The sequence below is a fragment of the Pleurodeles waltl genome, chromosome 4_2 (assembly GCF_031143425.1).
Source record: "Pleurodeles waltl isolate 20211129_DDA chromosome 4_2, aPleWal1.hap1.20221129, whole genome shotgun sequence".
Taxonomy (NCBI): domain Eukaryota; kingdom Metazoa; phylum Chordata; class Amphibia; order Caudata; family Salamandridae; genus Pleurodeles; species Pleurodeles waltl.
In genome coordinates, this window is record NC_090443.1 from 891,338,260 (window position 1) to 891,351,893 (window position 13,634).

At 46.8% G+C, this 13,634-nt stretch overlaps 1 protein-coding gene across 1 annotated transcript in view; it reads left to right on the forward strand.

The window, feature by feature from the left end:
- Positions 1-13,634, forward strand: part of NRDC (nardilysin convertase) — a 780,134-nt gene that overhangs the window by 299,679 nt on the left and 466,821 nt on the right. The window contains exons 13-14 of the mRNA XM_069232676.1: positions 8,993-9,051; positions 9,144-9,198. Coding sequence (XP_069088777.1) covers positions 8,993-9,051; positions 9,144-9,198 — 114 coding nt within the window. The remainder of the gene's footprint in view (positions 1-8,992; positions 9,052-9,143; positions 9,199-13,634) is intronic.

Sequence of the window (13,634 nt, forward strand, 5' to 3'; positions counted from 1 at the left end):
AACCCAACAAATTGTCCCCTCTTTTGGCTACATAAACCTTTCCTACAGTCATTTTATCTTGAAATTGAATTGTCATAACCTTATAACCTATTATGTCAATCTTGGTGCCACCATAACTCACTGGACTAATATCCGGTTTTTCTAAAGGACCATATTTATTGCCAAAGATTGTGTGCCAATTCTTGTCACCTACCATGGTGTAAGGAGATCCTGAGTCTGCCAGCACCTTAACAACTTTTTCATCTATTCTAACAACACATTCAGGCATAACTATAGGTCCCACATCCACAGTTCCTACACTGTTTACAACACAACCATCACCAGACTTCACGCAGAACACCATTTTGCCCATATCGTCAGTAATAGAATCTACATTCAACTGTTTTTCAGCTTTGCAAACCCTTGCATATTGGCCCCTTTTTCCACACTTTCTACAAACAGAATTCTTAGCGTAACAATTTGAACTGTTAGCAATATGTCCTGAGTTGCCACAACGGGAACATCGCATTTCTTTATTTTCTTTTCCTTTTTTGTTGTCGAAACTGACTTTTAACACTTCATCACGATCACTAGTCACTTTTATAGTATCCGATTCAGAGACAGAGTGTGTTCCAGGATCATGCATTTCTTTAATCCAGTTGCTGGTGCTTTCCATTCCTTCCACTATTGCAATCGCCTCTCTCAGATCAGGGTTTTTTGTTAACAACTTTTCTTGCACACGTCAATTGTTGGTACAACGCACTAGCTGATCTCTGATAAGAGAGTCAGTAAGGTCACCAAAATCACATGTACGTGCTAAAGTTCGCAGGGAAGCAACAACATTTCCTACACTTTCTGTTTTCCCTTGAGTTCTGGCAAAGAACTTATGTCTTTCAAGGACTATATTTAGCTTGGATTCAAAATGTAGTGCTAACATTTTGGTTGACATCTCGTACACATCTCTTGGTTCACCTTCAGCTCCACCAATCTGCAATATTTCCAAACTGTCATATATATTCCTGCCTTCCACTCCTAAATTGTGCAGAAGTACACTTTGTTTCCTTAAAGGGGAAAACTTTTCACCTCCAATCGCTATTAAATAGGAATCAAATAGATTTTTCCAGCGTTTCCACGGCAAGATTGGGTCACCTTTGTCCGATAAAAATGCAGGAGGCTGTGACATTGTAGTATTTGCCATTGTGACGATAATAATACTTGTAAAATCGACAGTTCCAACTAGTTCATGAATTGGTGCAAGGAGCTTAATAGCTTTACAGCTGAAGAATACAATAAACTAATCAAGTAGTTTGAAGAAAAATAATACACCTAAAATGGCCGCCAAATAACACCAAATATGTATCAGTGTACACGGACAAGTCAAATTCCTTTGAAAATGTTCAATTGTTTTGTGCGTATGCGCAAGAGAAAACAACCGGCAAATCCAAAAGTCACATCGCACACATGAACGCAGCCCACCTGAACGCTGTGTCGAGTATCGCAGCGCCTCCAGAAATATCAGCAGTTTCACTGTCCCAATTAGGACAGCCTCAGTCACGAAGATCAGAAACGTTTGGCCTGTTGAAAACGACGCCCAGCAGTCAACTGGTGTGACTAAACAGTAAGATTCATGGGTTCATGAGAGGTTGATGGTAACGCCTGTCTCCTCCAGGCTCTCGTCGCCAGTGTTATAATGATGCACGATCAATTAGCGTGCGTATGTTAAGATTTATTCCAGGTGCCATCAACCAAAACAGGCCACACACTCCATTAAGCTTTCCCCAACCGATTCCGAACCTCGCGTGTCCTCGCGATCCCGAGAACCTTCGGATCACAGCGTTCTCAGAGAGACCGCGAGGCCACTGACACTACTGTAAGTCAGTAAATATAACACATGTATTCTACTATTCTGTGCTCCCCCAACTCTCCTGATAAGTGGTACTTCACTTGTGTGTGTAGGCCTAGTGCTTGCAACAGGACGCTGCCCAAAACACAGCATGAACCCATCACGATTTTCCACTGACAATTGACCCTTTTTTTGCAATGTGTCTAGCTGTGAGTTTTGGGTCCTAGCTCAGCTGGCACTTTAGGAAACCTAGCAAACCTATACATCTTTCCAAAATTAGACACCTTGAATCTAGGATGGGGTGATTTCACCAGGCTGTGTTACCCTGAAGCAAACCTCAAACTTTGTCTAAAAAAACAAAATTTCCTCTCATTTCTTTGATGGAAAGTTCTGGAATCTGCGGGAAGCCACAAACTTCCTTTCACCCAGCATTCCCCTAAGTTTTCTGATTAAAAATGGTACCTCATTTGTGTGGGTAGGCCTAGTTCCTGTGACATGGACACATCACATTTATCCACTGAAAATTGACCTTTTTGGGGGGGATGGAGGGTCGGAAGGTGCCTAGCTGTGGAGTTTGGGCCCTAGCTCAGCTGGCGCCTGGGGAAACCTAGCAAACCTGTGCATTTTTAAAAACTAGACACCTAGAAGAATCCAGGGTGGGCTGACTTGCGTGGCTGTCACTAGATTGTGTTACCCAGAATTCCTTGCAAACCTCAAACTTTGACTAAAAAAACAAACAAATTTTCCTCACATTTCTGTGATGGAACGTTCAGGAATCTGTGGTTAGCCACAAATTTCCTTGCAGCCAGCATTTCCCTAAGTCTTCTGATCAAAATGATACATCACTTCTGTGGCTCGGCCTGGTGTCTGCAACAGGGCAAATCAAACCAAGGTCAATGAGATTCCCTTTGCGAGGACTACCATTTGATGTTAGTATGATTCATTCCTGTCACGGGACTAGGCCCAGCCACACAAGCGGGGCAGCATTGTTATTGGGACAAGTGGGGAAACTGTGTTTTAGGATTTTGTGGATTCCTTCTGATTCTGGAAGAATATGGCACAGAACTGTGAGGAAAATGTGTGATTGTAGTCAAGGTTTGAGGTTTTCAGGGCACTGTGGGTAAGAAAACTATATGGGATCCACAAGAGTCACACCACCATATACTCCCCCAGGTGTCTAGGTGTCAGAAATGCCTGTTTTGGCAGGTTTTCCTGGGTGGCTGCCGAACCCAGGCCCAAAGACTGCAGCTACTCCTTTTGTAATTGTAATGTTGCCACATTGTATCTTGGACCCCTCACTTTTGAGGGCACTAGCCCCACACACATAGGAGAGGTACCATTTTTATCAGGAGATATGTGGGAACGCTGGGTAGCAGGAAGCTTGAGGCTCCCAGTAGATTCCGGTACTTTGAGGGATCCATGTGAGCCACCCCGGAGTCCCCTTCGTGTGTAGTTAATGAAAATATCTTGGGTTAGTGGATTTTGTGGAGATAATGTACACCCTGGAAAAGAAAGACAGAAAAAAAGAATATTACTGCACAACCATCTTTCTCAAGTACACCCACATACTGGTTGAATTTGGCACAAGAATGTAAATAAATGTACATTTTATTAACTAGAAATTTCACAAAAATGAAATACACTGTTGATAATTAAAAGTTCAAGAAACTGAACCAGTGACACAGCTCGTGAGCTCTAAAGCCAAGACAAGGCACCAACAGATTTACAGTTACAGGCCATTCACACCCTCTCGTGTGATACACACAAAACCATTCACACTGCCAGCCCCGGGCCCAGCACATTACAAGACTCACATCAACTGAGAGTGCCATTCAAGGGCCCATCGCTTTCTTACGCCCACAGCAATGAGACAGCAGTCACAACACCTGACAGTGTGTGGACTGGCATTTGGCTGGTAGTTTCATGTGTAGTGACCAGCAGCAAGTCACTACACATATTCCGCCACCCAAACACCAGCTCTCACACACAACCAGCCAAGCACTAGCCCACACACTGCCATAATTATTATTATTATTTTTTTAAACAAAGGAGATGAAAAACCAACTATGACTACAAATACAATATGTCTAACTAAATGCATTTAACTACTGTTAATTGGGAAACTGAGCAAAAATTATAAAATTATACAAATCAGTCCGTTCCTTTTAATGCTCACAGTTGCTCCCGAAACATCAGTTGCGTTTGGTACAATTTAAAACATGAGGGTACACACAGTCCAAGACACTTGAGCAGTACATGCGATTCCTTCTGCAGGCCTCCTCTGACACACTACATCTCCTACAGCGATTTTTTTTTTTTGGGTGTGGGGGAATGTAATCAAGAAAGTGGGGCTCTTTCAGTCTAGCCTCATCCTCCGCCACTCCAACTCTAGGAACACTTGCCTGCCCCAACTACAACAAGGATGCCTATCGCAGACTACTGAATCTGAACAAAAGTCATCTTTGAACCAGGAGAATAATCCTTGAATACAAAAAAGCATTGCAGGTTGATAAATGAAACAATTGAACAGCCAACTTTTTATGCCAAATACATGACTTATGAACAGCAGTGTAAGGCTCCAACCTCTGATCTACTCTATCTACACCACCCGTAGGCTTATTGCAGTCTAATACGCACACAGGTTTGCTCACTTCAGCAACCTGACCCCAAATAGTCACAGATTAATTACTCCATTATGGATGGTTGTCCGCATGTGTACATCTCTCCTGTCTGAAAATGTCACAGATAGAAGTTCATCACTACGCAAGGCCCTGTACTGTCCTCTCTGAAGTTTTTTTTTACATACAAGCGCTTTAGGGTAACCTTTACGGTCAGGGCAGATTGTGCCACTTGCAACAGTGTCCACTTTGAACAATTCCTTGAACAGTTGCACACAAATGTAGAAGTTATCTATGTATAAATGGTGACCTTTGTTAAAATGTCCTCTACTAAGTTCCCACACAATTGTCTCACTGACTCCAAAAGAGGACGGACAACCGAGGAGGGCCAATAGAGTGTACACCTTTAAATTATAGACATATGCAGTACTACTCTGACAGCATAAACATCTTAATTACATAAAATGCGCTCTTACTAAGAATGCCCAAAACCCAAACATCCCTTGAATAGGACCAAAGACTCATCCACAGCTATTTATTTCCCTTTAACAAAGATCTCTGAAAAGCGATCTTCAAAATGATCAAGGACAGGCTGAATCTTGAAAAGACAGTCACAGTCAGAGTGATCCCGTGGCAATGCTAAAGCATTATCAACAAAATGCAGCATTCAGAGCAGAAGCAAATACTGATCACAACTCATAGTTGCAGGAAATATTGCAGTTGACATCAAGGGACTAGTAGACCAGTATGAACACAGAGACAGCTTCCTTATCAAGCCCATCAAAAAAGTTAAACCCAAGAACTTCTTCAACTAATCCACATTTGTGGGCGTCCACAGGGTAGCTCTAGAGTGGGGCTTAAGTCTCTACACTGTATTTCCTCATATACGGTTCAGCATATAAATTAGCCTGGTCAACAGTCTCATCCAAACATACATTGTTCATATACAACTGAAAGAAATGTATAGGCAAAAAGTTTTCAGTATTGACTCTACACCCTACAACACCACTAAAGGTGGCAGCACAGGCTGGACCGTGTTTGGGGCAACCCAGAATTAAAGACTTCAAAATGCCTTTCAGTCCAGGTTGCTATCTAGATTCCTCCTGCTGCACTCTCAGCATATCAGTATCCTCCTCTGAAAGAGGCACTTCTTTCGCACAGAGAATGGCTTTGTCATCAGATGATTCGTATTGGACAGATAATTCACTTCCAGAATCTTGGACTTCTGCCTCTGCCTCAGATGCAGAGTCAGTCTCAGAACCATGATCAGAGGAAGATTTGAAAAGCAAACCAACACCCTACTGAGCAGTCAGCCTGTCGCTAGCTGTGATCTTTACTAATGAAAGTAACAAGACAAGTCAACATAACCAACACTGTGCAAAATAAGTAATAAGCTAAGTGTGGCTTTATCAAACAGAAATTCAAACTACTGGCATAGAGTAATCTAGAAGTAAGTCAGTCAGTGCAAAGTACACGGGCCTGTATACTCAAAAACGATACCACTTACTTGCCAGAGACAGCTAGACTGAGGATCGCCTGCACCTACTCTGCACAGACATAGCAAGCACCAATGATACCCCACTAGAAAGGAAAAACAAAAGAAAATTAGACACAAGACAATACAGTAGAAACTTTGCACAAATCCAAAGAGAATTCGACACACAATAAAATAGAAGCTAAATATGCTGCAATTATTACACCATTTAAAAAAAAAAAAAACATTTATGTGGGGCAATGATACTCATTTGAAGTAAAGTAAATGGTGCAAAATATGTTCTCTTACCAAACACATGCAACTACACAAACTCTAGATCTGCCAGTGCCAAAACAGCAAGCACGAGCTGCCACAAGGAAATCAAAAGCTTTGCACTGGAAAACATTAAGATCACAAATGCAAATGATGACAAGAAATAAAATAGTTAACTTTATAAAACACTGTGAAATCTGACCTTGGGGGCAGATCAGCAAATGTCATTACACACACAGCCAGCCAAAGACCAGTATACTCAGACTGTCAGCCGAACTTCAGTTCACGTGCACACAGAAACCTTTTCCCTGGTGTCTGGTGGCTTTCCATCGCCACTCCCTGGTGGGCAGATGAGCCTAAAAACGTGACCGATCTGCCCCCACGTGGGGCAGGAAAATGACAAAATATTGCCGTAATGGGGAGCTACCTTTGCCCAAGGTCCACCCCCCCCCCCCCCCCCCCCCCCCCTCATGTGCAGATAGCTTAAACCCTGGTGTCTAGTGGCTTTTTGCCCCCTTTTGTGGCTGATCGGCCTAAACATATGGACAATCTGCCCCAGGGTGGCAGAAAACTGACAAAATAGGTGCCCCATTAAAGTGGAGCACTCCTTGCCCACGGGCTTCTCCTCAACATGTACATCAATTAATCCCTGGTGTCTAGTGGCTTTCAGCCCCCCTTGTGGGAAGATTGGCCTAAAATTATGGCTGATCTGCCTCTGGGATGGGAACAGAAAATGGCCAAAATAAAAACCCCAGTAGTGGGGAACGATCCTTGCCCAAGGGTCTGCTCCCCGAAATGCACGTAACTTAATTCCTGATGTCTAGTGGCTTTCTGCCCCTCTTGCGGACTGATTGGCCTAAACATATGGCAAATCTGTCCCTCTGGAGCAAGGGGGGGGGGGGGGGGGCAGATAATGCCCAAAATTAATACCCCGATAAGTAGGGAGTGACCCTTCCCCAAGGGGCCGGTCCCCAAAATGGCACATAAATTAATCCCTAGAGTCTAGTAGCTTTATTCCCCCTGGGAGGCAGATTGGCCTAAAATATGGCCGATCTACCATGGCCGGGGGGGCCTGAAATGGGAAAAATGGGTGCCATTCCCCAAAAGAATATCCCTAGTGGCTAGTGTGTGCATTCCTCCTGCATAATTGCGGCTCCTTCTATGATCCCACAGCAGGAATGCACTGCAGAGGGAAAAGGAAAAATTATTTGTGCCTGTCTGCCCTTACCATTCCCTCTCCGAGGAAAAACGTACCTGTTTCCTCTGATGTGCTGGAAGCAAACGGCTTCTAGCATGTCCCAGCGTCTTTTGATGACATGGATGCACTGCGTGTGCGCTGACACCATCAGATCACCAGGAGGCGAGAGGGTGTCAGTGAAAGTGCTTCCGCTGCCATCCCTGGTGAGGGCATGTTTCCGGGGGCTCTTGGGGGGAGCACCAGCGCATCCCCTGTGGGTAAGTGCTTGGAAGGCTTGGAGCCATCCTCAGCACACATTCTCTTTACAGGTATCCCCTTCTTGAATTGTAGGAAAGTCCCCCTTTTGACATGGTTACCTCCCACTTTTTTCCTGATCCTGATGCTGACTTGACTGAGAGTGTGCTGGGGCCTGCTAACCAGGCCCCAGCACCAGTGTTCTTCTACAATTGCACACCCCTGGCACACAGATACGTCCCTTGTAAAAGGTAACTGTGGTACCAAGGGCCCTGTGACCAGGGAAGGTCCCTAAGGGCTGCAGCATGCGTTGTGCCACCATAAGGGACCCCTCACCAAGCACATGCACACTGCCATTGCAGATTGTGTGTGCTGGTGAGGAGAAAAATGTAAAGTCGACATGGCATCCCTCTCAGGGAGCCATGTTCACAACCCACTGCCTGTGTCATAGGTAAGTCACCCCTCTAGCAGGCCTTACAGGCAGAGCTGCATGAGCAATATGCCCTTACAGTGCCTAAGTCCAATCTTAAATATTGTAAGTGCAGTGTTGCCATATTAAGTACATTGGCTGAGAGTTTGACCTTACGAACTCCACAGCTCCATGATGGATTCACTGAAGCCTGGGAAGTTTGGTATCAAACTTCCCAGCACAATACACCCTCTGTGATGCCAGTGTGGGATGTATTGTACAGTGCACCCAGAGGGCATCTTAGAGATGCCCACTGTACTTTAACCAACCCTTTAGTGTAAGGCTGACCAGTTTGTGCGAGCCTGCCACTACAAGACAAGTTTCTAACCCCATGGGGTGAGAGCTTCTGTGCTCTCTGGGTCAGAAGCAAAGCCTGCTCTGGGTGGAGGTGCTTCCCACCTTCACCCCTGCAGGAAGTGCAACACTTGGTGGTGAGCCTTAAAGGCTTAGGCCTCTTGTTACAGTGCTCCAAGGCACTTTAGCTAGTGGAAATGCCTGCCCCTGGATGGAGCCCCACTTTTGTCTGCAAATCCGGTGATAATTGTTATACCCAGACCCACGTGTGTATGTTGCTGTTGGAGAGGACCGACAAATTCCTGTCTGGAAAAAGTGATGATTCTTATTGTAGGAATGCGTGGGCACAAGATGCGTATTCTCCAGCCACTCCCTCCTCTATGGCGTTGAAAGAAGTGTCACAGAGAAAGATGTGAGAGACTGGCACAGGTGAACATACATAGCATGCCTGTGTTTCTTTTTAGCTAACCATTTCTTAAAAACCCATGCTTCGCTTGGGCAAGCTCAAACCTATTAAAATAATTTTTATAAATTTGCACATTTCAGGTGCACTTGATTTTATTTATTGGCATACTGTACTTAATTAATAAAAATTCATTCTTTCCCTTAGGTAACTCACATAGTGTTTCAGTATTTGAAAATGTTGCAACAGATGGGTCCTCAACAAAGGTAATATTACTACGTAAATTGACGTTTGTGCTTGTAAGTAGTTTTGTTTTTTGTTTCCGATACAATTCATCAGATTTTCCTTTTTTGTGCAGAATATTTGAAGAAATTCAAAAAATTGAAGCGAACGAATTTCATTACCAGGAAGAGGTAAATGATGGTTTATTTATAGTAATTTCTGCTGCTTTATTCTAAATGAGTCCAATTAGAAATGTGCTATAAATGAATTAATATTGAATTTGCACACTAATGAGTAATAGTCATAGTGTTATTGACTAAGTATGTCAGAATTCAAAATGGCTATTACATTTCTAATATTATATTCAAAGTCAAGTTGACATGTCAGTACGGGTATTCGTTTAATTTGCCAGACGTATACACTTGTCTCAAATTATAATGATGTATTTCTTAACAGTAAGTATATAAACTTCAGTAAACATGAAGGATGTACTTGCTGACTTACTTCTCAAGTGTCTCCTTGTGAACAAATATGTTTCTTTACTGTGCTGCCATACTCTACCTTACTAGTAGTTAAAGTTGCCTATTCGACTCTGAAAAGCAGTAATCTTCTCTTTCCCTGCTCTACTTTGCTTCAGTTGTCACCATTCGTAAATATAAAAATGAGGAAGACTCTGGAGTAAATGATTGTCTCCCTCTATGAAATAGTTATTATAGTTCATGAGTCTTCAAAGCATAACTCAAGAGTTACTTATAGGTCATCACCACCCATGAATTAGCTCTGCAGTATGAAGCTCAGCCCAGTACACCATCCAGACGGTTTATGCACATTAAAGAAAAAAGCACTGCTCATCTCAAGACCCACAGAAAGGTAGCCAGACAAACCAATGGAGGAGCGTCCTGCTAACTCACAACCACTCATTTGGCCTAGCAGATCTGCAGCGTGCTCCTCTGTACCTACTCTTAATCTAGCAAAGTCACAAGAAGCCTGGATGTTTTGTGGGCCCCACTTTACCAGTAACATTATGTCTGTGAGCAATCAGCAATAACTAGAGGAGGCGATAATGTATTGGCCAGCAGGAGCAAGAATGAAAATGTGTGACATGGGTACATCATCAGCCCAGGAACTGGAGACCAAGGGCTAGATCCAGAGCGGGGATCCACTTCCAAGCCTCATTGAGCACTCAGCTTTGTGTGTCTATCCCTGTGCGCACATTTATTTGTGTACCTCTCTGTATCTATCAATCAATCAATCAATCAAGAAATTTGTATAGCGCGCTACTCCCCCGGAGGGTCTCAAGGCGGTGGGGGAGGGGGGACCGCTACTGCTCGAACAGCCAGGTCTTGAGTTGCTTCCTGAAGGAGAGGTGGTCTTGGGTCAGACAGAGGTGGATGGGGAGGGAGTTCCAAGTCTTGGCTGCCAGGTAGGAGAAGGATCTTCCTCCCATGGTGGCTTTTCTAATGTGTGGCACGGCGGCGAGGGCGTGGCTGGTCGATCGTAGCTGGCGGGTGGGAGTATAGAAGGTCAGGCGGTTGTTGAGGTACCTGGGGCCCAGGTCGTGGAGGGCCTTGTGTGCGTGGGTGAGGAGGCGGAACGTGATTCTCTTGCTGACGGGGAGCCAGTGCAAGTCTCTCAGGTGTCCGGAGATGTGGCTGTGTCGGGGGATGTCAAGGATGAGGCGTGCGGAGGCGTTCTGGATGCGTTGGAGTCTTTTCTGTAGTTTGGCCGTGGTTCCAGTGTAGAGGGTGTTACCGTAGTCCAGTCGGCTGGTGACGAGTGCCTGGGTGACCGTCTTCCTGGTTTCGGTGGGGATCCATCGGAAGATCTTTCGGAGCATGCGTAGGATGTTGAAGCATGATGATGAGACGGCGTTGACTTGTCTGGTCATCGAGAGGGAGGAGTTCAGGATGAAGCCCAGGTTGCGTGCGTGGTCCGTTGGTTTGGGAGCGCTGCCCAGGGCAGGGGGCCACCAGGAGTCGTCCCAGGCAGAGGGTGATGATCCAAGGATGAGGACTTCCGTCTTGTCTGAGTTCAGTTTCAGGCGGCTGTTCATCATCGATTCGGCTACCTCTTTCATCCCTTCGTGCAGGTTGGTTGTGGTGGTGGCTGGGTCGTTGGTGAGGGAGATGATCAGCTGGGTGTCGTCGGCGTAGGAGATGATGTTGAGGTTGTGATGGCGTGCGATGGCTGCGAGGGGGCTCATGTAGACGTTGAGGAGGGTGGGGCTGAGTGATGATCCTTGTGGTACGCCGCAGATGACTTCGGTGGCCTCGGATCTGAACGGGGGGAGGCGGACTCTCTGGGTTCTTCCGGCGAGGAACGAGATGATCCACTCTAGTGCCTTCTCTTGGATTCCGATGCTGCTGAGGCGCTGCACAAGGGTGCAGTGGCAGACAGTGTTGAACGCTGCGGAGAGGTCCAGGAGGATGAGGGCCGCTGTTTCCCCGTTGTCGAGCAGGGTTCGGATGTCGTCAGTGGCTGCGATGAGGGCGGTCTTGGTGCTGTGGTTGGCTCGGAAGCCGGACTGCGAGTGGTCGAGGGATCCATTAGTCTCGAGGAAGGCGGCTAGCTGTCTGTTGACGGTCTTCTCGATGACTTTGGCAGGAAACGGGAGGAGCGAGATGGGGCGGTAGTTCTTGAGGTCGGTAGGGTCTGCTGATGGTTTCTTCAGGAGGGCGCTGAGTTCGGCATGTTTCCAGCTCTCCGGGAAGGTAGCGGTGTTGAAGGAGCAATTGATGATGTCCCGGAGATGGGGTGCGATGACGGAGTCGGCCTTGTTGAAGACGTGGTGGGGGCATGGGTCGGTTGGTGATCCGGAGTGGATGGTGTTCATCGTATGGATGGTGTCTTCGGTGCTGACCGGGGTCCAGGCGCGGAGGGTGGTGTTGGGGGGTGTCGGTGTGGTGGTTGGGTGCGTGGTCTGTGCGCCGAAGCTGTTGTGTATGTCGGCGATCTTGCGGTGAAAGAACGAGGCAAGTGAGTCGCAGAGGTCTTGTGAGGGGGTGATGTCGTTGTTTCCGGCGCTGGGGTTGGAGAGCTCTTTGACGATGCTGAAGAGTTCCTTGCTGTTGTGTGCGTTGTTGTCTAGTCGTTCTTTGAATGCTGTCTTCTTGGTGGTGTGGATCAGCTGGTGGTGTTTGCGGGAGGCGTGCTTGAGGGCGGTCATGTTGTCTGTAGTCGGGTTTTTTCGCCAGGCTTTTTCGAGGGTGCAGCAGTTTTTCTTGGAGTTCTTGAGGTCGTTGTTGAACCAGGAGGCTTTCTTGCTGTTGGGCCTGATGGGATGGGTTTTCAGAGGTGCGAGGTTGTCAGCGCAGTTGGTGATCCACTGTGTGAGGTTGTTGGCTGCTTGGTTGGGGTCCACTGATCTGGCGGGAGGGTTTTGGCTCAGTGATGTGGAGAGCTGGTCGGTGGTGATCTTGTTCCAGCTTCTGCGGGGAGCCTGTTGTGGGTGGTGGTGAGTCGTGGTTCTTCTGAAGCTGAAGTGGACGCAGCTGTGGTCTGTCCAGTGGAGTCCGGTGGAGTGGCTGAAGGAGATGTACTTGCTGGAGGAGAAGACTGGGTCAAGCGTGTGTCCGGCGTAGTGGGTGGGGGTGTTCACCAGTTGCTTTAGTCCGAGGTTGGCGAGGTTGTCCAGCAGGGTGGTGGTGTTGTTGTCGTTGTTGTTCTCCAGGTGGAAGTTGAGGTCCCCTAGGAGGATGTAGTCAGCGGAGGAGAGGGCGTGAGGGCTGATGAAGTCTGCGATGTCTTCGCTGAATTGTGTGCGGGGTCCTGGGGGTCTGTAGAGGAGGGTGCCTCTGAGTGTGGTCTTGGGGTCGGTGTGAATCTGGAAGTGGAGATGTTCGGCAGCTGTGAGGGTGTCGTCGGAGTTGGTCGTGATGCGGATGGTGTTCTTGTGGACGATGGCGATGCCTCCTCCTGTCTGGTTGACGCGGTCCCTCCGGGTGATCTTGTATCCGTCCAGGATGGCGATGTCGGGCGCTGAGGAGGCGTTCATCCAGGTTTCTGTGAGGAAGGCGACGTCTGGAGATGTGGTGTCGAGCAGGTTCCAGAGTTCCACGGCGTGTCTGTGGATGGAGCGGGTGTTGAGCAGGATGCACTTCAGGTGGTTGCTGCTGGTGCTTGGTTTGGCGGGCGCGGTGCGGGTCTGGATGCAGGAGAACTTGCAGGATTGGCAGGTGAAGGGTCCGTGGGTGCGTCTTGGGTCGGCACGGCAGCACCCGGGGTGTGGCTGGGAGGTGGGAGCGGGGCGGCCAATGAGGTGCAAGGGGGCGGAGCTACCGGGACGCGACGCGGCGGTGGGAAACTAAATGTTTCTTAAGTTTAAGTTTTCTCACAAATTTAAAAAGATCTATTTTGGATTTACACATGTCTCCCTTATTCAGAGGACAAAATCCTAATCCCTTGTTCAAAAGAGTTAGTTCCTCTGGTGCTAAGGTCCTATCTGAAAGGTTTATTACAATATTAGCTTGTGCTCAACCTTTGCTTAGACTTTCCTGTCCCAGTATCTTGTTTTCATTCCCGTACGTTGAGCTTGTGTTTTTCCCCTCTTTCCTCTACTTGTTTTCCTTCTCGATCCTTTCTTATATTTTGGTCTCGATTGCCTTGTTGTATTCTCCACATTTCGTGT